This window comes from Pelobates fuscus, chromosome 8 (genome assembly GCF_036172605.1).
Source record: "Pelobates fuscus isolate aPelFus1 chromosome 8, aPelFus1.pri, whole genome shotgun sequence".
NCBI classification, from domain to species: Eukaryota; Metazoa; Chordata; class Amphibia; order Anura; family Pelobatidae; genus Pelobates; species Pelobates fuscus.
Window position 1 is genome coordinate 6,482,522 of NC_086324.1, and position 26,720 is coordinate 6,509,241.

Genomic DNA, 26,720 nt, shown 5'->3' on the forward strand with positions numbered 1-26,720 from the left:
AGAGTATGGAAAACAGAATGATCTATAAAATTAGGCAGAAAGAGGCTAAGCAAGTTATAAGAGCTTCCAAGTCACACACAGAAGAGAAAATAGCACAGTCAGTAAAAAAGGGGGACAAAACTTTTTTTAGATACATAAATGAGAAAAGAAAAGTAAAACAAGGATTAGTTAGATTAAAAACAAAAGAAGGAAGGTATGTAGATTAGGATAAAGGTCTAGCTGACTGCCTCAATGAATATTTTTGTTCAGTATTTACAGATGAAAATGAAGGAAAGGGGCCTCAGTTAGGAAAAAGGACAAATGAGCCATTTGTTACACGTGAGTTTACAGAGGAAGAGGTTCTATTTCAACTGTCAAAAGTAAAGACAAATAAGTCAATGGGGCCTGATGGAATACACCCAAAGTTATTAAAAGAGCTTAGTGGTGTACTAGCAAAACCATTAACAGATTTATTTAACTAATCATTGATAACAGGAGTAGTCCCAGAAGATTGGAAGTTAGCGAATGTTGTACCCATTCACAAGAAAGGCAGTAGGGAGGAGTCGGGCAACTATAGGCCAGTAAGCCTTACTTCAGTAGTGGGGAAAGTGATGGAAACCATGTTAAAGAATAGGATTGTTGAACATCTAAAATCACATGGATTTCAAGATCAGAGACAACATGGGTTTACTTCAGGGAGATCATGCCAAACTAATCTTATTTATTTTTTTGATTGGGTAACTAAAATAATAGATCAGGGTGGTGCAGTAGTGTGACAACTGACATTTAATGTGGATAAGTGCAAGATAATGCATCTTGGACGTAAAAACCCAAGAGCAGAGTACAGAATATTTGATAGAGTCCTAACCTCAACATCTGAGGAAAGGGATTTAGGGGTGATTATTTCTGATGACTTCGAGGTAGGCAGACAATGTAATAGAGCAGCAGGTAATGCTAGCAGAATGCTTGGTTGTATAGGGAGAGGTATTAGCAGTAGAAAGAGGGAAGTGCTCATGCCATTGTACAGAACACTGGTGAGACCTCACTTGGAGTATTGTACACAGTACTGGACACCGTATCTTCAGAAGGATATTGATACTTTAGAGAGAGTTCAGAGAAGGACTACTAAACTGGTTCATGGATTGCAGGATAAAACTTACCAGGAAAGGTTAAAGGATCTTAACACGTATAGCTTGGAGGAAAGACGAGACAGGGGGGATATGATAGAAACATTTAAATACATAAAGGGAATCAACACAGTAAAGGAGGAGACTATATTTAAAAGAAGAAAAACTACCACATCCAGAGGACATAGTCTTAAATTAGAAGGACAAAGGTTTAAAAATAATATCAGGAAGTATTACTTTACTGAGAGGGTAGTGGATGCATGGAATAGCCTTCCAGCTGAAGTGGTAGAGGTTAACACAGTAAAGGAGTTTAAGCATGCGTGGGATAGGCATAAGGCTATCCTAACTATAAGATAAGGTCAGGCACTAATGAAAGTATTTAGAAAACTGGGCAGACTAGATGGGCCGAATGGTTCTTATCTGCCGTCACATTCTATGTTTCTATATTGTCTTCTCTCCTGCCGTGATTATTATCCTTTGCTCCATAAAGTATTTGATTGCTGCAGAGCAAGCGCGCAGTCATTTTGTGATCTGTGCTGGTATTGCTTCCATCACCAAACCAAGAACCTGGGGTACTGTGCATCTGATTCCATGTACACCTCCCTGGTATATGTTTTCGCCCTGACGGATACTGTCACGGATCACAAGAAAAGCCAGTCCTATTAATTCATTTACTGACTATTTTCCTTGACCTCCAGACGGATCCACATCACAAAGGCAACTCTGAACTATTTGAACGGCGATTACGAGGTGGAGCCTGGTGCCGGCGATGAGAGGAACGCCTACCTGAAAAAGCACAGTATAGAAACCTTCTTTATTGTGCGCTGCTCCCAGAAACGGGTACAAATCTGTTCTTTAATGTTTTTGTTAATGTGTTTCCTTCCAGGAACTCAATGTTTGCTTATCCTGGAACCATCCGATGTTTTCAGCAGCGCAACTGTATATGTTAGCACTATTTACTGCTCAAAATGCTGAACATGAATAGGGCTTACCTTTTTTACATGCTCCTAACGGGTTTCCACGAAACAAAGAATTGCAATGATTTGAAAGCAGAAGCTGTTAATAGATTAGTTATTATTAATCTGCTGACGTTCAGGAGGATTATCACCATTTCTATTTCCATAATGAAGGAGATTTTTTCATAGAATATTCCAGAAACAATATATATAATCTTATAATATCCAGTCCTCCCTGCGTGCTGTTGGTTCAGACCCCTCCTCGTGGTTCCTTTATCTAAATCTGACAGGTAAACGTATTGATTAAACAGATTAGGGGATTATTATACTGAATTGCTAAATTTATCCTAAAATAAGAAATAGGAATAAAAATGTGGAATCTTGGAACAGGCATTCACAGTTGGCAGACGAGCATTGCCCTGTGGGTTTGTGTCAATGCATTGTGGTTTGCAATCTCAGGCCTTGTATGGGAATATGGTAAGTGGGGCCCAGCCAGTTGTCGGTGCCCTTTTTGCACTGGCACCAGGTCCTGTTTTGTTTGATGTACCTGAAAGGGTTAACTAGTTTAGTGCCAAGCGGGTCACCAACAGATTGCTTTTCCCACCGTTCCTCCAAGGAATGAAAGAGTTAAAGTAACACAATGACAAAACATTCTGAATAAGGCTTATCTACTTCTCCCTACTTCGTGGCCTGAACCACAGGCTACAAAACTCACCACAAAATGTAGAACATGCTGAAAGGGTTAAGGTTTATGTTTGGCTTGGAGAGTGTTTTGCGGATAGATTCCTTACCTCCGGAATCTGCATCTAATTAGATTAACTTGTAATATAATATGTCAAACAGATTTTGGCTAATAATTGAAAACAATCGTTCTTCTGCCTTAAAATAAAAACAATATTTGCTTGGTTTATTTTTAGAAAAACTAGAAAAAAAAGAACTACTCATGTTTTTAAAGAATTATCCCAAAGTGCTGTGAAGAGGAGGAACGAACACGGGTACAAATCACATCAACCTAGGGATCAGCTGCAACTTTATATATATTTACATTTAGTGATGGATAAATACTCTTAAAGGAACATTATCCTCCGCACTATTATAATGTATAAAATCCTGTTGGTGATATCATGTAATTATCTGCAAATGAATGATTTTTCATTCTGACTCTCTCTCTCTCTCTCTCTCTCTCTCTCACTTTCTTTGTCTTTTTCTCTTTCTTTCTCTGTCTTTTCTCTCAAAAACCAAAAAACTTTGACCTTAAATTTGAAATTCACGTTGAAGTCTCACTTTGGTGAATTAAGTTGTCAGTGTATTGACGTATCGATCACTCCTCTGTGCCCTGTGTTATCTTTTAGAAGGCAAACAGAAAACCAGTTTATTTTAATGCTGATAATGTTTAGATTGTGTGAGCGTCAAGGCGTCATTTCAGATGTTTCCTCGTTCTGGCTTTGAATGCGAAATCCCAGGTATTATTCTGCCCTGAATGGTTTATTTAGTGATGTTGGGTGACTTATTGATCTGTTTCTGTAATCTGCAGAAAGAAGAAAAGGCTATGATCGCCAAGATGAACAGACAACGCGCTAACTCCATTGGGCACGGCGCAGCGCACTGGGGGATGGAGAGACCATTCTACAACCATCTGGGATCTCACCAGGTTTCCAAGGAAATGAAAAGAATGGTACGTTGTCTGCTGATAGCTGGTGTCACGGTGTGATAGGGCTGGTGTCACGGTGTGATAGGGCTGGTGTCACGGTGTGATAGGGCTGGTGTCACGGTGTGATAGGGCTGGTGTCACGGTGTGATAGGGCTGGTGTCACGGTGTGATAGGGCTGGTGTCACGGTGTGATAGGGCTGGTGTCACGGTGTGATAGGGCTGGTGTCACGGTGTGAAAGGCTGGTGTCACAGTGCACGGAGAGGTATTATTTAGTAGTGTAGGGTTATAGTGCCAGTCTGTGCCCTGTGGATGGAGGACAGATGGGTATTATTTAGTAGTGTGGGTTATAGTGCCAGTCTGTGCCTTGTCGGTGGTGGGCAGAGGGGTATTATTTAGTAGTGTGGGTTATAGTGCCAGTCTGTGCCCTGTGGATGGAGGGACAGATGGGTATTATTTAGTAGTGTGGGTTATGGTGCCAGTCTGTGCCCTGTGGATGGAGGGACAGATGGGTATTATTTAGTAGTGTGGGTTATAGTGCCCACCTGTGCCTTGTTGGTGGTGGGCAGATGGGTATTATTTAGTAGTGTGGGTTATAGTGCCAGTCTGTGCCCTGTGGATGGAGGACAGATGGGTATTATTTAGTAGTGTGGGTTATAGTGCCAGTCTCTGCCTTGTCGGTGGTGGGCAGAGGGGTATTATTTAGTAGCGTAGGTTATAGTGCCAGTCTGTGCCCTGTGGATGGAGGACAGATGGGTATTATTTAGTAGTGTGGGTTATAGTGCTAGTCTGTGCCCTGTGGATGGAGGACAGATGGGTATTATTTAGTAGTGTGGGTTATAGTGCCAGTCTGTGCCTTGTCGGTGGTGGGCAGAGGGGTATTATTTAGTAGTGTGGGTTATAGTGCCAGTCTGTGCCCTGTGGGTGGAGGACAGATGGGTATTATTTAGTAGTGTGGGTTATAGTGCCAGTCTGTGCCCTGTGGATGGAGGACAGATGGGTATTATTTAGTAGTGTGGGTTATAGTGCCAGTCTGTGCCTTGTCGGTGGTGGGCAGAGGGGTATTATTTAGTAGTGTGGGTTATGGTGCCAGTCTGTGCCCTGTGGATGGAGGACAGATGGGTATTATTTAGTAGTGTGGGCTATAGTGCCAGTCTGTGCCCTGTAGTTGGAAGACAGATGGTCTAACGATTCTGATTTATATGTTTGGAGCTGGCATTGCCCACTTGTTGCACCATCTGTCTCCCAGAAAGGGGTCACTCGGGTAGATGGGAATTGCATTAATTATGAGAACGATGTGCAGCTGAGCTGGTATGTTGAGTGAGTGTAACGGACCGTTTCACTTACAAGAGGATAAAACCCAGTTTAGGCGATAATCCCCTTTCCAGATGCACAGGCAGCTACTGCAAACACCATTCTCCCGACTGGAACCACACGAACACTGGAACAGCTGAACAAGAAAAGCAGACATCGGCTTACACTCTTGGCAGTCAGCATACAATCCCATTCCCCCAAAGACCGAGACGACACATCGCTTTGAGGGTTAAGCAAGAACTCTAGACTGGGACACCCAGTCTGGCTTTTATTTCCAACTCACACAACAGGCCACACCCAGGGGGAGGCATAAAAGAACCAATGACATAGATGTTACCTCCCACACATCCCCTCCCCTTAGTGTGACACATAATCCCATTATGCATACAGAGTAAAATATACTTTTACACAACTTTCATAACTTTAAAACCATACATCACATTCACATAAAAATACATATCCACAATCAATCCATTCAGGGGAACAACATATTAAAAAATGGCATGAATCCGACCAGGGGTTTAAAAGTTACTAAAAGTATCTTTTGTTCCTTCTGGCTCAAACAGTAAAAGTAAAACATCCCCACAATGCATCCTGGCTTCCTCCCTTCTGCCCTGGAGATAATTGGAGAAGTAATCCAATTATCTAGGACTAGAGTCAGACTCCATTAACCACATGGTTGCAAAAAGACAGTAAAAGACATAAACTTACATACTGATACATTTAACACATAAAACCCACATTTCTACATATCCCCAGTTTAACTGAACACATAAATACCTACATAATATTTAAGACAGTATTACTGTGATATGTTACAAAGTCTTAAAGGGACATTAGTCCCAAAAGTCCCAATATGTCCATCGCTGATTTTAAAGGGCCAGTAGCAGCAATATAAATTATTACATGCCCAAATATAGTGTTTATAGAGCAATATGTCCATGGGCCGTAGTCGCAGGGCAGGAGGCTAGCAGCCAGGCCTCTCCAGTTCACAGTGGCGAAGCTGGTTTCGCCACATTTCTCCCCTTTGCCAATTAGACTAACAGGGTACCTGACTTTCTGCCGGTCAGTGCCCTGGTTAGTCCAGCAACCCACCCACGAAACAGAAATAACAGAGCAGCCCACCCACACTAACCGGTTACTACATCTGGGTGAGGAAGGATTTTGTCCAAGTTCTGGTGTTTCACCACTGCTGGGTGGGAGACGGGTAGGCTGCCTTGGTGGGTTGCTGAGGGGGCAGAGACCAGCGGTACTCTGTCCTGTTGCCAGCACTACCACGGGAGTAGTCTGGTGGGCGCCTGGTTGCTGGAGACTGGCTGTCTCCCCTTTAGGTGCACAGCTCGACTGCCGGAGGGGGAGACCGACTGTCTCCCCTTTGGATCCATCACACTGAGGCTGGGGAACAGGACCGACCGGGCCTATCCCTTGTGCTGTAAGTGCAGAGACTACGGTCCCATCTGCACAGTTGTGGGGCTTAACATCTCCCCTTGGTGGGTTAGGTTGCCGTGGGAGAGAGGGTGTAACAAGTTCCTCTCTCTGGATGGCAAACTGCCGCTGGGGAGAAAGGATGGCACCTTCTGCTCCCTGGGGTACACACTGCCGCTGGGGAGGAAGGACGACACCATCAGCTCCCTGGGGTACACACTGCCGCTGGGGAGGAAGGATTGCACCTTCTGCTCCCTGAGGTACACACTGCCGCTGGGGAGGGAGGACGCTGCTCTCCTCTCCCTTCACCTCACACTGCCTTCCTGGCACATCACTTTGTTGCTGGGGGGCAGGAACAACAACCTCTGCCCCCTTTAACTCAGCCTGCCGCTGGGGAGGATGGACGACACCATCAGCTCCCGGAGACACACACTGCCGCTGGGGAGGAAGGACTGCACCTTCTGCTCCCTGGGGTACACACTGCCGCTGGGGAGGAAGGATTGCACCTTCTGCTCCCTGAGGTACACACTGCCGCTGGGGAGGGAGGACGCTGCTCTCCTCTCCCTTCACCTCACACTGCCTTCCTGGCACATCACTTTGTTGCTGGGGGGCAGGAACAACAACCTCTGCCCCCTGTAACTCAGCCTGCCGCTGGGGAGGATGGACGACACCATCAGCTCCCGGAGACACACACTGCCGCTGGGGAGGGAGGACGCTGCTCTCCTCTCCCTTTACTTCACACTGCCTTCCTGGCATATCACTTTTCTGCTGGGGGGCAGGAACAACAACCTCTGCCCCCTGTAACTCAGCCTGCCGCTGGGGAGGAAGGACGACACCTTCATCTCCCTGGGACACACACTGCCGCTGGGGAGGAAGGACGACACCTTTAGCTCCCTGGGACTTACTCTGCCGCTGGGGAGGATGGACGACACCATCAGCTCCCTGGGTGACACACTGCCGCTGGGGATCTGGGCCGACTGCCCAGCATCCCTGTAGGGCCGGTAGAGAGACCTCGGTCCAATCTCCACCTGCCTGTTGTGGTTCCTCACAGGACCAATCTATGAGGACCCCTACTTCGGGTTCTTCCTGCCGCCTCGGGGGGGGGGCGGCTAACCTCCTCGGATGCAGCCTCTACTCTGCTGCTGTACCACTCTTCCTGCTCATCATACTCTTCGTCCATCTTTGAGTTTTGCTCAGCCATGACCTGGTTCCAGATCCCCTGGAATGTGTCCATGGATATATAACCCCCATACTGGGCCACTTGCTGCCTCACCTTGGCCATAAAATCATCTTCAGCGTCAGAGCCTTCCATACTTGTCTGCTCCAAGTCGCTGGATACCTCTGCTGCCAGGGGCGCTGCACGAATGCTAACGTTGCCCTCAATTTGTAACTCCAAGGAATTGGTGTTCTGTAGCTGTCCTTCTGGCTGTGGGAACAATCCCGCAGCTTGTTGGTTCCTCTGCGTCGTTCGCAGCATGAGGTACGCCTGTACATCGTTGTAGACCCGGTCTGCCATCCGCTCCGCTCGGGCTGGTGAGAATAGAGCCATCCTGCTCCTATATTCCCTGGCAAACTCGGATTCCTCCTTCTCCCTCTGAGGTGCTGCAGCAGCTGCGACTCTGTCTCCTTCCATTTTCCTGATTTCCTTTGTAGATAGGGTCGCTGTACGGATACTAGCGTTGCCCTCAATTTGTAATCCAGAAATGGTGTTGTCTGTAGCTGTCCCTCTGGTTGTAGGAACGATCCCGCCGCTTGCCACCAATTGTAACGGACCGTTTCACTTACAAGAGGATAAAACCCAGTTTAGGCGATAATCCCCTTTCCAGATGCACAGGCAGCTACTGCAAACACCATTCTCCCGACTGGAACCACACGAACACTGGAACAGCTGAACAAGAAAAGCAGACATCGGCTTACACTCTTGGCAGTCAGCATACAATCCCATTCCCCCAAAGACCGAGACGACACATCGCTTTGAGGGTTAAGCAAGAACTCTAGACTGGGACACCCAGTCTGGCTTTTATTTCCAACTCACACAACAGGCCACACCCAGGGGGAGGCATAAAAGAACCAATGACATAGATGTTACCTCCCACACATCCCCTCCCCTTAGTGTGACACATAATCCCATTATGCATACAGAGTAAAATATACTTTTACACAACTTTCATAACTTTAAAACCATACATCACATTCACATAAAAATACATATCCACAATCAATCCATTCAGGGGAACAACATATTAAAAAATGGCATGAATCCGACCAGGGGTTTAAAAGTTACTAAAAGTATCTTTTGTTCCTTCTGGCTCAAACAGTAAAAGTAAAACATCCCCACAATGCATCCTGGCTTCCTCCCTTCTGCCCTGGAGATAATTGGAGAAGTAATCCAATTATCTAGGACTAGAGTCAGACTCCATTAACCACATGGTTGCAAAAAGACAGTAAAAGACATAAACTTACATACTGATACATTTAACACATAAAACCCACATTTCTACATATCCCCAGTTTAACTGAACACATAAATACCTACATAATATTTAAGACAGTATTACTGTGATATGTTACAAAGTCTTAAAGGGACATTAGTCCCAAAAGTCCCAATATGTCCATCGCTGATTTTAAAGGGCCAGTAGCAGCAATATAAATTATTACATGCCCAAATATAGTGTTTATAGAGCAATATGTCCATGGGCCGTAGTCGCAGGGCAGGAGGCTAGCAGCCAGGCCTCTCCAGTTCACAGTGGCGAAGCTGGTTTCGCCACAGTGAGGATGAGGAGAAAGCTGGCATTGTTTAGGATGACGAGTAAGCCGCAGTAATTGTGTGGTTAGTGGAAGTGCTAATGATTGGCACACTAAAGGGACCCACGATGCACTGCACACGCATCATAAAAGCACAGTGTGACAGCGATTTAAAGTGTTAAATGAAAAGGATTAAACTCATAAAGACAGGAAAAGTGGGTGTCACCTTCCAACCTAGATATTTCCACTGTTTGTTACTCACTGTTTGTTACTCACTGTTTGTTACACACTGTTTGTTACACACTGTTTGTTAGTCACTGTTTGTTAGTCACTGTTTGTTAGTCACTGTTTGTTAGTCACTGTTTGTTAGTCACTGTTTGTTACACACTGTTTGTTACACACTGTTTGTTACTCACTGTTTGTTACTCACTGTTTGTTACACACTGTTTGTTACACACTGTTTGTTAGTCACTGTTTGTTAGTCACTGTTTGTTAGTCACTGTTTGTTAGTCACTGTTTGTTAGTCACTGTTTGTTACACACTGTTTGTTACACACTGTTTGTTACACACTGTTTGTTAGTCACTGTTTGTTACACACTGTTTGTTACTTACTGTGTGTTACTGTTTGTTTTTCACTATTTGTTATTCACTTATTCACTGTTTATTAGTCACTGTTACTGTTTTTTACTCACTGTTGGTTAGTCACTGTTTGTTATTCAACAATGTTACTCACGGTTTGAAAGTCTGCTTGTTAGTCACTGTTTGTTATTCAACGTTTGTTACTCACTGTGTGTTACTGTTTGTTATTCACTATTGGTTATTCACTCTTTGTTAGTCACTATTAGTTGCTCACTGTTTGTTAGTCACTGTTACTGTTTTTTACTCACTGTTGGTTAGTCACTGTTTGTTATTCAACATTTGTTACTCACGGTTTGAAAGTCTGCTTGTTAGTCACTGTTTGTTATTCAACGTTTGTTACTCCCTGTGTGTTACTGTTTGTTATTCACTATTTGTTATTCACTCTTTGTTAGTCACTGTTTGCCACTATTAGTTGCTAACTGTTTGTTAGTCACTGTTACTGTTTTTTTTTACTCACTGTTGGTTACTCGTTGTTTGTTACTCATTGTTTGTTACTCATTGTTTGTTACTCATTGTTTGTTACTCATTGTTTGTTGACACTGTTTGTTACTGTTAGTCACTGTTTGTTATTCAACATTTGTTACTCACTGTTACTCACGGTTTGAAAGTCAGTTTGTTAGTCACTGCTTGTTAGTTACTGTTTGTTATTCAACGTTTGTTACTCACTGTTTGTTACTGTTTTTTGGTCACTGTTTGTTATTGTTTGCTACTTACTGTTTGTTAGTCACTGTTTGTGCATAACCCACTATGCACTAGGGACTACTACCACTTCTTCTGAAGGCAGTTCCATGCAAGTACTACTCTGTATTGAGAGACCTCTGACTGTAGTTCTTGTGAAATGGTAAACCAAATATTATAAAAACATAGTTAGCATCTCAAACTTCTGCTGTGCTCTTCCAGACTGCTGGCTGCGAGCTGTGATCAAACCACTGGAATCTTTAACCCCACAATTCCACACAAAGACAATTTCTCTCTGTCAAAAGTATTGATATGTATATTCTGTGCATTATGTTTTGTTTCATAGTCTTATTTGACGCTATGTAATAATTGAAAAATGGGATAAACCTGTTTTATGCGATGATAATACCTTATGTACAGGTTGCTATGATTGTAAATAATTATTTAATTTTTTATATATTCCATGTGATGGTTCACATCATTAACTGAATTTATTTCTCCCTCCCCCCCCCCCCCCCCCCCCCCCCGCAGGGCTTTGAAGACCCTAAAGACAAGTAAGTGAAACTCTGTGACTGTTACCTACAATGTATTGAGATCATATACGATCAGATCTTCCCTCTCTGAATGCCGACAGTGGGTTGTCCATTAAGGTGCTCCCTATTTCCCCAAATAAGGTTGATACTAAATTATAGGAAAAGGAGAGGAAGTATAATTAATTTTTTTAAGAGGACATTGCAGCCCTAAAAACATTTAAAAATGAATATTTGACAACTATATATGTATAAATGTTATAACCTGTGAGTAGAGTGAGTGTGTGTAGCGGTGTAAGATCATGTTAGAAGTGGTTATGGTAAAGGGGGTTTAAGGTTAGAGAGGGGTTAATGTCTTGTAGATTACATAGGGTGTTTAGTGTTAAGAAGATTAACAGCTTGAGAGGGGCTCAAGGTGTAGTATAAGAGCTGTTTAAGGTTTATTTAGTTTAGGGTTAGAGTTGGGTTAGAATTAGAGTACATGAGGTGTTTAGCTTTTAAAAGGAGTTGAATAGGATTAGGTTAAACGGTTTATTTTAAGGTAAACTGTATTAGATATTATTTAGTTGGTTTTTTTTTAATTCTTTATTTTAGCTGTGCATAGATAGGACAGACAGGCTTGCTTAGCCACAGCAGCTAGAGCAGGCTTTACAATAGACATAACGAAGCATTAGTATGGCATTCAGTATCACTACACATTGTTTAAATTAATAGGTAGCAGGAGATAACATGCTTAGTAACTATCAATGGTTCCACCACAGAGGGTTGTGAGAGACAGAAATGCACTATAATGAAACACTGTAACATAATATATGCTCAAATAAACAGAAAACGTAAAACACAAGGAGTAAGCAATACACATGAAATCAGACAGGGGAGATAAATAGTCAGGCTGCATTTCTCCATTATCAAGCTAGATTAGCCCAAGCAGAGTCTTGAGTGTTTCTCAGCCTATGCTTCTATTGCTAAAATGCAGTCCCCCGCGGTGGCATTATGCAGCGGGCTGGGAGTCAGAGGACACTGTGAGGTTGTACCTGCATGGTAGGACAGGCCTGTTGCAGCTTTTATGTTTTCTCGCTGTAAGCGTCCCATGCGACCAATGTCTCGGTTTGCAGAGTAGTGTAGGCCCAGACGCTGCCCTCCTTGTGCGCCGCCAACGCGGTCTTCTCCACCTGAGGCAGGTTGTATTGGGCAATGCAGCCTTGCGTGGGTTCTTGGTGGTTCGGTCGCTGTGTGATTGTGTGTTAGAGAGGTTCGGAGGAGTAATCTAGAGATACCGGCTCAGTAAGCCAGAACTCCTCGCTGAGGCATGTGAGCTGTGGGTGTGCTCCGAACCTTTCCCTCAGAGGGACCCTGGGACATGCAGTCTCTGCCAAATTTGGAAGCTTTGGCTTTAGATGTCCCTGGAACTTCATGCTAGTGCGGGTCAGTGCCCGCCTGATCGGCCGCCTTTACCAACACCCGCCAGGGCTTGCTTACTGGTGATGAGGTTGTTCTGTTGGGCCACCACAGATGACCACTGGAGTAAACCCGAGGCTGGTCATTCAATGCAGGATGCCCAGGTAGTTACGTTGCTCAATTTACAAGAGCTAAAATTGCTGGCAACTGAACAAATTAGTTTGAGACTGGAAGAGCTCCACGTCCAGTCGCCATTGCAGTCAGGCCCTGCCCCCCATTAGATATTATTTTTAATGGCAACAGGTCTTGCTTAGGCTCTAAATACTGGAGTTTGATGGTTTCTTTGCAAAATACTCGCCATACTATGTATTTCGTAAACCAGTCAGATTCATGATATTAGAGCTGCAGGATCTGTTCTACAGTGTGCATCACTCAGAGCTTCCCTGCTCCTCCTATTAGGCAATAGAATGGTTACTATAGCAGAAAACTGGAACTGATTGTGGGGAGCTGCTATCTTAAATCTTTGTAGAACAGCTCCATCAAATACCGTGTATTAATGAGACTTTTTCTAAATGTGATTGCATTTTGTTGAATTTTTTTTAATGATTATTACAATATCAGAATGTGATCTATCAGAGTTTTCTGCAGAAGGCAGCAATTGACAGCATGTTAAAGAGGTCCATCATGTTCCCCATAAGCGTGTGCTATGGGCCGGCGAGGGGAGGGTTTCTAAAAACAAAGAACTGTATGCAACGGAGGGAGGCGGGAGGGAGCGCAATGTGGGTGGGAGGGGATAGCAATCTGCCTGCAAGGGGAGTATTTTTACTTCGGTCTGCAGTGTGCAGTGCGAGCTGACAACAGACATATTAAATGCACAGAATCCAGAACAGAGTTCTGGGCTGCCAATATCACGTGTGTTGGTGGTGCAACCGGCCCCCAGCAAACAATTAAAAATATCGCTGGATGTGTAGTGTTTGAAGCATAAACACTGCACATACACACTCCTGCCACCATGACCACTGCATATTACTGGTGATTGGAGTAAACCTTTCAAAGTAGTTTTACTATTGTTTGTCATATAAACATTGAAAATCTTTCAAAAAGGATACTTTCGAATTAAAACAACCAGCAACCTACATTATCAGTTTCTTCCTAAGCGTTAGAGGTCTCTGTTTTGTGATGGAAGCAGATTTAACTGTTCATTGCCGGGCTTTTAAACAAATGCTTAAAGGAACACAATAGTGTCATAAATACAAAAATGACGTTTGTTACCAAGCGCTGCTGTAGTTTGCTGCTTAGCATTGCTTGTCATTTGTCACAAGTGGCCCACTGATGTCACTTCTCAGTAAGTGTTGCTGATGACATTTGTCACTAAGCTGCTACAATGTGGTGCTAACCATGCTTATCACCAAGCGCTACTGATGTCACTTGTCACAAATCAATTCTGATGTTTGTCACCAAACACCTCCCGTGCAGCAGAGAGTTTATTTTCTATAAAAATGATAATATTTGTATTATTGGTATTCACATGAATGCTAATAGTGTCCACCAGGTGTGAAATGCCTGTATAGGGATAATGATCCAATATAGGTATTCCGACTAACCAATTATGTACACAAACACAGAAAATGTTGTTACAGATGGTCTCCACAGGCTGTTCAACAATTAACTTAGACAGTATACAGCAATCTATGACAATCAGGACACTGCATGTACCAGAGTGAGCAAACCTCTTCAGGCTTGATTTACTAAGAATGCGTAGCTAGTTCGGTACCCTATACGCTTTTTAGACTGCCGCTCACTGCCTTTCAGGATGCTCTGTGTCTCCAATCTAGGTTTCCAGATGCAAATAAAGGTAGCCACAGTAACAAATTGGCACAAACCAAAGTAAAATGCTGGAACATGTTATAAACCACGCGATCAGAAAAACTATAATGTAACAATATCTCAGTCAACGCGTTTGGGGGTATTCGTATAACTAGTGGTGGACATGTGCGGCTGCAATCCGCTCTTGTTGGGTAAATCATTTCATTATTTCAAGGAAAACCGCAATATATATATAATAAACAAGATATAAATTAAAGGAACCCAATCAAGTTATTTAAAAACACTAATCCAAATCAAACGATAATTTAGGGTTACACATGGTATATAAATCTACATGTGTAAGAATCCCAAATATATTGTTTATAATGAACAATTCCTTTCCATTGGTTACTTAGTAATATTTATTATTATTATTATTATTATTATTATTATGATTTAGACTCTACACGGACAAGATGCTTTAGACTAGGTTTCAATTTATATAATAATGTCTTCTATCCACTTGGCACTCACCCCTATTTCTCTCTCCTCTCCGGTGCCCCAACTGAGCCCCATTACCCAACTATCCCACTATTGCCACAGATACCCCACCTCCTTACTAACCCAGTGTCCCAACCTTCACCCTCCAAATGGGACTTCCCTCGGCCACGTCCTCACTGTTACGATTCAGTGCTTGCCATTTTCACACAAACATCAATGAAAACAATATGACAATATTATTATAAACACTGATAAGGGGCTGTCATGATTCAGTCTGAAAAAAACATGTATCAAAAATTGGGAGAAAATAAAACTTTTTTTAGCTATTTTATTTGAGATTCCGGAAGTGTTTGGTTTTATAACCCCAAGGAATGCTGGGAATGAAATGGACCCATGAGAAACCCCTAAAGACTTTGCTGTTGTTCTTCACACCCTTCCAGTTGTAGACATACAGCTGCTCAACACATGGGTGACATGCAAATGATGGGGGTGCTTAGGCATTATTGGGGAAGATACAAATCCCAAGGCTTGTTAATACACACGAATTAGTGTCAACTCTCACTAACGTTTTACATTATTTTTCAATAAAGCTCAAAGAACATTCAGACATTGATAAAGGGGATGCGTGAGTCTGTTAATAAGAAAAACGTATGGAATTTATACAATGGGGGAAGAAGAGGGGATTTTCTCCAATTATACGGGAGGCGACCATAAGGGTCTCATCTTGCCCAACACTAACCACATGGAAAATACAAATGGAAGGAAAACCAAGGATAATTTCCACGTAGGGGATATTTTACAAACCTGTTTTTATTTAAGGGAAACTGATTTTAGAACGGACATTTCATTATTTCATTTTGGTTTCTAAAGAATTAGCTGTTCGAATGCCCAGTGTCTTCTGAAAATTGCCCGCACCAGAAGCTTTTCAACCAATGACTGTATAATAACATTCCACTGGTGAACTGCAGCCATTTTTAAGTCTTATTAGTCACATGACCTTTATTTAAATAAATTATATTTTCTTAAAGTGACGGTATTAAGTGTATTATTTCATCTGCAGTTGTGTTCAAAATAAATTACACCTGCAACACCACCCAATGAGCATCAGCACTGCTGCTGTGCACAGGTAACATATCATCAGGTAAATCACCTGGAATCATGCACGTAACACAATCTTCAATCTGTGTATAGCATTAGCAACAGCGCTAGCAGAAAAATAACGGTTCATTACCCTGCGAAAACTATCAACCCGTCCAATGGAAAAATCCTGACATCTCACTAGTGTATAATAGAAGCATTATTATAATATACAAAAATACTACGAGTAATAAAACAATCCTGGAAATCTCGTTTTGGTAATCAACCTGAATTTTGTTTTTGTTTTGTTTTGGCATAATAAAAAAGATTTATCAAAATGTTTTTTGTTTTTTTTAAATTTTCATTGCATTTTGCAAGTAATACAAAAACAAACATTTAATGCAAAAACCGAAGCAAAATGAGCGGTCAAAAGAGATTGACTGTTCGTTTCCTGCTAATTTTGTATATCAATATCTATATAAATCATTCCAATAATAAGGGGACCCTTTCCCCACAAATCAATAACATTCTAATAGGGCTGCCAAGTAGGAAGGCCCATCATGTAAACCAGATTCTGCATTGACACGGTATGAATCGGATAGTGAAGCGTACAATAAGGATTACTTCTGCATTCCTTGTGACGGTGGGAATCCTGTTGGATGGGAGTTTGTGTCCGTATTCCGATACGGAGTATTTGAGTCTTTATTCTTACAGGATTGAACGGCATAAATAACGATTTTGTGAATAATTTGAAACACTTTCTGGAAATCTATTCAGTTTGAGCTACTCCAAAACCACTGGTTAATGTGTTGGGAAATGATTAAATGCTTACAAACTGTAATCACTAAATCTGTGAATAAAAACGAGCGCATTCATTTTGTGTTAGGAATGTAATGGCGGCTGTATCCGTTATGGTCTGGGACAGACGTGTGAAATTAGGAATTGCACGAATTATGTGCATACTTTCTATTAATGGTTCTTAACCTTTTCTGACAGGGATCCAAGTTATGCACATGGAATTAACTTGCCGACCTATTCTTTAATTGGAAACTGATCTCAGTGACCCATCCTTCCAATGTAATGCATTATAACAATAAAAGGAACGGTCTGCACTGAGCGAGGCAGGCCGACTGTCTAAACCTTGATAATATGATGGGTCTGTGCCATTTATTAGGGACCAAATAAGCACCCAGCTTTGGGGTAAACGTTCTGCTTTAAAGGGACACTCCAGGCACCCAGACCACTTCTGCCCACTGGAGTGGTCTGGGTGCCAACTCCCATCACACTTGCAGGATTTCCGGCTTCTTAGAACATGAAAAGTTATGCATGAGGATCTCAAGCATTGCCAGAGGAGCGTGGGCGCCTTAGCTAGCGCCGAGGGACATCGGCGCTGGTTTCAGGTAAGTCACTGAAGGGGTATTAACCCCTTCAGCAAAATGGGATGGGGGATGGGAGGGAGGGGGGCACTGCAGGATTCTGTTTTCCTGGCACTGGAGAGTCCCTTTACAGGGAGTGCAGAATTATTAGGCAAGTTGTATTTTTGAGGATTAATTTTATTATTGAACAACAACCATGTTCTCAATGAACCCAAAAAACTCAATATCAAAGCTGAATATTTTTGGAAGTAGTTTTTAGTTTGTTTTTAGTTATAGCTATTTTAGGGGGATATCTGTGTGTGCAGGTGACTATTACTGTGCATCATTATTAGGCAACTTAACAAAAAACAAATATATACCCATTTCAATTATTTATTTTTACCAGTGAAACCAATCTAACATCTCAACATTCACAAATATACATTTCTGACATTCAAAAACATAACAAAAACAAATCAGTGACCAATATAGCCACCTTTCTTTGCAAGGACACTCAAAAGCCTGCCATCCATGGATTCTGTCAGTGTTTTGATCTGTTCACCATCAACATTGCGTGCAGCAGCAACCACAGCCTCCCAGACACTGTTCAGAGAGGTGTACTGTTTTCCCTCCTTGTAAATCTCACATTTGATGATGGACCACAGGTTCTCAATGGGGTTCAGATCAGGTGAACAAGGAGGCCATGTCATTAGATTTTCTTCTTTTATACCCTTTCTTGCCAGCCACGCTGTGGAGTACTTGGACGCGTGTGATGGAGCATTGTCCTGCATGAAAATCATATTTTTCTTGAAGGATGCAGACTTCTTCCTGTACCACTGCTTGAAGAAGGTGTCTTCCAGAAACTGGCAGTAGGACTGGGAGTTGAGCTTGACTCCATCCTCAACCCGAAAAGGCCCCACAAGCTCATCTTTGATGATACCAGCCCAAACCAGTACTCCACTGTAACGGACCGTTTCAGCATAAAAGGGGAAAAATCCGTTTAGGCGATAATCCCCTTTTCTAAAGACAGGCACAGCTACTGCAGAACATCACACTCCCGATCTGGATACGAAATAACACTCCGAACTGGAACAGCTGAACAAGAAAAGCATACAATCGGCTTACACTCTTGGCAGTCAGCTTACAATCCAATCCCCCCCAAGAACGAGACGACACTTCATTTTGAGGGTTAAGCAGGAACTCTAGACTGGGACACCCAGTCTGGCTTTTATTACCAACAAGTACATACAGGACACTCCCAGGGGGAGGATGAAATTAACCAATCACATGGATGTACCTCCCACACATTTCCTCCCCTTAGATTAACACTTAACACAATTATACTGTACACCTTTTTCCCCAATTCCTGGATGTACCCCAAATACCTATGCTACACCTCCAAAACAGGTATCCCCTGATAGCCCTTATTCAGGGGGACAACATATCCAAGAATCAGGTCATTCGGATGAATGGTTCGGGAGATATGAAGTTCCAAAGATTTGACCGACCGCATGGGTAAAGTATCCGAAAACAGTTCCATGCATTTTGGCCCTGCGGTCGGTCACAAACAAGGGAATGAAAACAGGCGAATTGCCTGTGTTATAGAGCCTGGAGAGGGTTTGAATGAATTCCCTTGTTTGTGGGGTTCTTTCTACCGAACGGGGGGTCATTCGGTAGTTTCCATACGAACTTCTGGAAGTATGGAGGTCTCAGCGGTGTTTGCCTAGTCAAGTGTCCGATTTCAGTTCCAGACACTCGACGGCAAAACACCGCTGTTCGGTAGTTAAAGATGGCCGCCGCCACGTGTTGGTTTCCTGAATGGCGGCCACCCAGAGGACAAAGACCACACTACACTGATTGCCAATTACCTGTTTGCAACATTGTTGCAAACGGTAATTGGAGGCACACTTAATCCTGGGTGGTCTGGTTGTTCGGTAGTTTCCTCAATACAATGAATGGAGTGATTCTACCGAACAATCAGATGAAGGCTGCATATATATATATAACCCAGGTTAACTGCATACAACAATACATACATGACATTTAAAGTATTAAAGGCAGGATTACTGTACTACGTTCCACAGTCTTAAAGGTACAGTAGTCCCAAAAGTTCCAATATGTCCATCGCTGCTTTTAAAGGGCCAGCAGCAGCAATACAAATTATTACCTGCCCAAATATAGTCTTTAAAGTGCAATATGTCCAGGGGCCATAGTCAGCGGGCAGGAGGCTAGCAGCCAGGCCTCTCCAGTTCACAGTGGCGAAGCTGGTTTCGCCACATTTCTCCCCTTGGCCAATTAGACTAACAGGGTACCTGACTTTCTGCCGGTCAGTGCCCTGGTTAGTCCAGCAACCCACCCACAAAACAGAAATAACCGAGCAGCCCACCCACACTAACCGGTTACTACATCTGGGTGAGGAAGGATTTTGTCCAAGTTCTGGTGTTTCACCACTGCTGGGTGGGAGACGGGTAGGCTGCCTTGGTGGGTTGCTGAGGGGGCAGAGACCAGCGGTGCTCTGTCCTGTTGCCAGCACTACCACGGGAGTAGTCTGGTGAGCGTCTGGTTGCTGGAGACTGGCTGTCTCCCCTTTAGGTGCGCAGCTCGACTGCCGGAGGGGGAGACCGACTGTCTCCCCTTTGGATCCATCACACTGAGGCTGGGGAACAGGACCGACCGTCCCTATCCCTTGTGCTGTAAGTGCAGAGACTACGGTCCCATCTGCACAGTTGTGGGGCTTAACATCTCCCCTTGGTGAGTTAGGCTGCCGCTGGAGAGAGGGTGTAACAAGCTCCTCTCTCTGGACGGTAAACTGCCGCTGGGGAGGGGGGTTAGCAGGCTCCTCTCCCTGCCACTCTCTCTGCTGGTGGAAAGGGGGACCAGCTGTCTCCCCTTTCATTCTCTTGTCCGGCTGCTGGGGTGCGAGACTGACTGTCTCTGCTCCCTGCAGGACACACTGCCGCTGGGGAGGATGGACGACACCATCAGCTCCCTGGGGCACACACTGCCACTGGGGAGGGAGGACGCTGCTCTCCTCTCCCTTCGCTTCACACTGCCGTCTTGGCATCTCACTTTGCTGCTGGGGGGCAGGAACAACAACCTCTGCCCCCTGTAACTCAGCCTGCCGCTGGGGAGGAAGGACTGCACCTTCGGCTCCTTTGGACCCACACGGCTGCTGGGGAGGATGGACGACACCATCAGCTCCCTGGGGCACACATTGCCGCTGGGGAGGGAGGACGCTGCTCTCCTCTCCCTTCACTTCACACTGCCTTCTTGGCATCTCACTTTGCTGCTGGGGGGCAGGAACAACAACCTCTGCCCCCTGTAACTCAGCCTGCCGCTGGGGAGGAAGGATGACACCTTCATCTCCCTGGGACACACACTGCCGCTGGGGAGGAAGGACGACACCTTCATCTCCCTGGGGTTGCTCACAGGACCAGTCTAGGAACTCTGCCACCTCGGGTACTGCTGGTTGCTGTTGGGCGGGAGGGCCGGTTGTCTCTTCCCAGGCCTCATTGATGAGTCGCAGGTAATCCCCCTCCAGGTTCCATTCCTGGGTAACTAAATATCGTAGGTCTGCCTCGAGGTCAATAGCGCCAAAGAGACCCAGCATGTTCTCTCGGATGCCGTACAGGTCCCAAAAACGATAGTCGGTATCTTCCCCAAAGTCCTCGTCACCACTATTATCCCAAAATAGACCGGGGCCAGTGTAATCTCCGCCTTCTGGGAACTCATACTCTGCCATCCTGGGGACACACTGAGCCGCGTACCACTGTAGCGCCTGGTATGCGTCGTCGAGCACCAGTTCTGCGTATACTAGAATCTCGAGTCTAGTCACCCACTTTTCTGTGGTCTGTTTTCTCAGGAGGGGCATCCAATCTGCCATTCTAGCCAGAATTCGCTGCCTTCTGCTGCGGCGCTGATCCCCTCGTGAATACTGTACTTCCTCTAGGGCTTCGTCCCACAATTCGGCTCTGACAGTCTCTCTGTACATCAACATGTCCTCTTCTGACATTGCTCTAGGCCTCCGGAGTACGGAACCGTACAATCTATCCCGCAACTTCTCCTCCATTTTCTGAGTTCCTTTGTAGATAGGGTCGCTGTACGGATACTAGCGTTGCCCTCAATTTGTAATCCAGAAATGGTGTTGTCTGTAGCTGTCCCTCTGGTTGTAGGAACGATCCCACCGCTGCCACCAATTGTAACGGACCGTTTCAGCATAAAAGGGGAAAAATCAGTTTAGGCGATAATCCCCTTTTCTAAAGACAGGCACAGCTACTGCAGAACATCACACTCCCGATCTGGATACGAAATAACACTCCGAACTGGAACAGCTGAACAAGAAAAGCATACAATCGGCTTACACTCTTGGCAGTCAGCTTACAATCCAATCCCCCCCAAGAACGAGACGACACTTCATTTTGAGGGTTAAGCAGGAACTCTAGACTGGGACACCCAGTCTGGCTTTTATTACCAACAAGTACATACAGGACACTCCCAGGGGGAGGATGAAATTAACCAATCACATGGATGTACCTCCCACACATTTCCTCCCCTTAGATTAACACTTAACACAATTATACTGTACACCTTTTTCCCCAATTCCTGGATGTACCCCAAATACCTATGCTACACCTCCAAAACAGGTATCCCCTGATAGCCCTTATTCAGGGGGACAACATATCCAAGAATCAGGTCATTCGGATGAATGGTTCGGGAGATATGAAGTTCCAAAGATTTGACCGACCGCATGGGTAAAGTATCCGAAAACAGTTCCATGCATTTTGGCCCTGCGGTCGGTCACAAACAAGGGAATGAAAACAGACGAATTGCCTGTGTTATAGAGCCTGGAGAGGGTTTGAATGAATTCCCTTGTTTGTGGGGTTCTTTCTACCGAACGGGGGGTCATTCGGTAGTTTCCATACGAACTTCTGGAAGTATGGAGGTCTCAGCGGTGTTTGCCTAGTCAAGTGTCCGATTTCAGTTCCAGACACTCGACGGCAAAACACCGCTGTTCGGTAGTTAAAGATGGCCGCCGCCCGTTCGATCGCCTTCTCTGGCCATACATGTTCCAAATACTCACACACCTCAAATTCCCGGCCGGCTTCATGAACGCCCTAGAAGCAATTTACAATCGCCCCACAGGGAAACTTCTTCTACCCAACATCGAGGCCCGAACCTTCACCATACAGAACGGGACCAGACAGGGCTGCCCCCTCTCACCCTTAATCTTTGCAATCTCCCTGGAGCCACTTCTACAGGCCATACGCACCCGCCCGGACATAAAAGGCATCCAAATTAGAAATGAAAAATACGCAGTGGCGGCATATGCGGACGATGTCCTTTTGTCCCTCGCAGACCCGATACCGTCCCTACACGCCACGCTCGAAGTAATAGCCGAATACTCCAGCTTCTCCGGGTACAAAATCAATCAGACAAAATCAGTTCTCATACCAATGGCAATGGAATTGCAACAAATCCAACTCCTACGCAAATCATTTCCCTTCCAAATCTCTACGTCTCATCTCACATACCTGGGCACCCGATTGCCCCCACGCTTGGAAGATACCTACGACCTCAATTACAAACCACTTCTAACAGCAGCTCACCAGGACCTCCAACGCTGGGACAAATTAGGGATCTCATGGATTGGTAGAGTCACAACCATTAAAATGAATTTACTACCACGCTTCCTGTATCTCTTTCAAACACTACCCATCCCCATACAGAAGAAAGATTTTACAGACCTTCAAGCAGCTATTGACAAATTTGTCTGGAGGGGCAAACGACCACGCATTCGTAGATCGACCATGTATGTCCCCAAAACCAGCGGAGGCCTCGGACTACCCAACTTCCAACAATACTATAATGCAGCACAATTGGCCCACGTCCAACATTGGCACGCCCCCCCCGAGCACGAAGCGATGGGTGGACCTGGAGCATGATGTCATGGGATGGGATCTACCATCATCATATATGTGGGTGCCCCCCGTGCATCGCCCGCTCCCGCCGCCCACCTCTCCGGCAATCACTCACACGCTAGCGCTGTGGGATAAACTCAACCTCAAATACGAACTGTCCTCTTTCATCTCCCCGGTAACACCAATATACCGGAACAAACTCTTCCCACCAGGGATGGTGGCAAAACACTTCCGCGCGTTTGACCAGAGGGACATCTCCAGACTCCTACACCTATATCAACAAGGGAAAATCATAGACTACAAAGACCTGCCGGACAACGAAACACTTACAACTGCGGACCATTTCCGCTACATCCAGCTCAGAGACCTAGCCAGACAGCCAATCATCAAACAAGCGGGGACCTCGCCCCTAACGCCATTTGAGAAAAGATGCTTCGACGCACCCATGCACTCGGGGCAAATCTCCAGCTTATACGCCACCCTAACAACGCATACCTCACACATCAACCTCACCTATATTGCTGCATGGGAAAGGGACCTGGGACCACCGGAAGAACCGAGCGACTGGGCCGAAATCTGGGAGGCAACAAACTCCCTGACAGTGTGTGTCACCCACAAGGAGCAAGCGTACAAAACGCTGTTCCGGTGGTACTTGACACCGTACAGACTCCACAAAATGGGACAAAAAACAGACACCCTGTGCTGGAAACTGTGTGGCGAAGCTGGCTCCTACATACATTGCTGGTGGTCCTGCCCAAAACTTAAACCACTGTGGGCGGCAATCAGCGGTCTCATAGAACAAATACTCAACAAACCTTACCCGGCGCTACCGTGGACGGCACTACTCAACAAACCGCTGGACTCCCTCACCAGGAGCGAGAACAAGCTAGCCGCAAGGATAACACTAGCGACCAGAAGAGCGATCGCGGAGCGGTGGGCCGACCACCGAATTCCCGCACTCTCAACCATCATCAACAAGATAATAGAAACCCGAGACCTGGACGAGCTCACCGCGCAGATCCACGACTCTTACAAAGCATTTCACCGAACCTGGGATCCCTGGGACATAAACTACCCAACGCTGGACACCATGGTCAGAGCGTAAACGCTCCATCGGACAGCCGGCCCCACCACCTGGCGGACCTCGCGGCATGTCCATACCCCGCACAGCGGACCCACCAACGTCTGCACCCTTCCCCCACAAACCCACTCCCCTCACCCCCCCCCCCAGGGGGGGGCCCCGGCGGGCGCGGGCGGCCGGGGGGAACAATACCCACAACCCCACCACAGGACTCCCCAGTTGTTAGAGGAGGAGGAAGCCCAGGAAAGAAAGGGGGCACCCCAGGACAGATCCCATACCCGCCCCTGACCACAACAACCGAACTACTGCCACCCCACGGGACGAAAATGGGAATCCCAACCAAGACGAACACCCGCCCAGAGCCTCAGCACCAGACAGGTAGGACCCAACACGGCACAGCTCCACGGCCCCAACCATTACAACAGGCATGGCAATGGTCCACAAAGACCAGATACCGAGGCCAGAGGCGGGATCCCGCACCGCACAACGACGGGAAGAACCCCGAAGACACTAGGCCTCCACCCTAGGCCCCCCCTGACTACACATTCAACCACCCCCACACACAACCAAGGAAGAAGCAAACAGTGAGAATACCCCCCCCCCCCCCACCACCGACACGCTTAGGCGGACAGCCAAGCGCACCACAACAAATCACTGACCCTGGCTTCTCTCTCCCCCCCCCCCCCCTCCTTTTTTTTTTTTTTTTCTTCTTCTTTTCTCCTCTCCCCCTCCTTTCTCTCCCTCCTCCTCTACGGTACCCCCTTCCCCCACAACCCCAACAGAAACAGGAAGAGATACTGCCAACAAGAGAAGCTCATAGACCCCGGGACCAAGTACCCCAGTTCACCCCTACCCGGTTAAAAGGATAATGTACACAAATCAATCAGAGTGGACATGGGATAAATTTGTGAACTGTTTAGGCTCAGCAGCTAGCAACAGCAACACTACCATGAACAACGAGACAGTGTTAGGAAACCGGCTTTAATTGATGTACCACCATGTCATGATCTGTACGTAAGCCTAAATAAGCACCTTGGAAAATAAGGAATTTATAAAAAAAAAAAAAGGCAATACCCAACTGTTGTAACTAAGACTGTTGACTAGCACTTATACTCATGGTGAACGACTGCTATAACAGTAGATGGATGATATGTAAACACTGTACCACAAACCAATTCCCAATTTTCTTTTCTGTACCCCCACCCCATAAAACAAAAATCTTTCAAAATAAAGAATTTATAAAAAAAAAGATGGCCGCCGCCACGTGTTGGTTTCCTGAATGGCAGCCACCCAGAGGACACAGAACACATTACATGATTGCCAATTACCCGTTTGCAACATTGTTGCAAACGGTAATTGGAGGCACACTTAATCCTGGGTGGTCTGGTTGTTCGGTAGTTTCCTCAATACAATGAATGGAGTGATTCTACCGAACAATCAGATGAAGGCTGCATATATATATATAACCCAGGTTAACTGCATACAACAATACATACATGACATTTAAAGTATTAAAGGCAGGATTACTGTACTACGTTCCACAGTCTTAAAGGTACAGTAGTCCCAAAAGTTCCAATATGTCCATCGCTGCTTTTAAAGGGCCAGCAGCAGCAATACAAATTATTACCTGCCCAAATATAGTCTTTAAAGTGCAATATGTCCAGGGGCCATAGTCAGCGGGCAGGAGGCTAGCAGCCAGGCCTCTCCAGTTCACAGTGGCGAAGCTGGTTTCGCCACATCCACCTCCACCTTGCTGGTGTCTGAGTCGGACTGGAGCTCTCTGCCTATTACCAATCCATCCATCTGGCCCATCAAGACTCACTCTCATTTCATCAGTCCATAAAACCTTAGAAAAATCAGTCTTGAGATATTTCTTGGCCCAGTCTTGACGTTTCAGCTTGTGTGTCTTGTTCAGTGGTGGTCGTCTTTCAGCCTTTCTTACCATGGCCATGTCTCTGAGTATTGCACACCTTGTGCTTTTGGGCACTCCAGTGATGTTGCAGCTCTGAAATATGGCCAAACTGGTGGCAAGTGGCATCTTGGCAGCTGCACGCTTGACTTTTCTCAGTTCATGGGCAGTTCTTTTGCGCCTTGGTTTCTCCACACGCTTCTTGCGACCCTGTTGACTATTTTGAATGAAACGCTTGATTGTTCGATGATCACGCTTCAGAAGCTTTGCAATTTTAAGAGTGCTGCATCCCTCTGCAAGATATCTCACTATTTTTGACTTTTCTGAGCCTGTCAAGTCCTTCTTTTGACCCATTTTGCCAAAGGAAAGGAAGTTGCCTAATAATTATGCACACCTGATATAGGGTGTTGATGTCATTAGACCACACCCCTTCTCATTACAGAGATGCACATCACCTAATATGCTTAATTGGTAGTAGGCTTTCGAGCCTATACAGCTTGGAGTAAGACAACATGCATAAAGAGGATGATGTGGTCAAAATACTCATTTGCCTAATAATTCTGCACTCCCTGTAAATTCCTGCTCCCTGAATTCCTGCTTAGAATGTGAATGCGGGAACTTTAAAATGGTTTT

The 26,720-nt window shown here is 45.2% G+C and overlaps 1 protein-coding gene across 1 annotated transcript in view; it reads left to right on the plus strand.

The window, feature by feature from the left end:
* ADCY5 (adenylate cyclase 5) overlaps window positions 1–26,720 on the plus strand; it is a 197,656-nt gene that overhangs the window by 139,102 nt on the left and 31,834 nt on the right. The window contains exons 7-9 of the mRNA XM_063429183.1: window positions 1,805–1,946; window positions 3,597–3,737; window positions 11,044–11,066. Of these exons, the coding sequence (XP_063285253.1) occupies window positions 1,805–1,946; window positions 3,597–3,737; window positions 11,044–11,066 (306 nt within the window). The remainder of the gene's footprint in view (window positions 1–1,804; window positions 1,947–3,596; window positions 3,738–11,043; window positions 11,067–26,720) is intronic.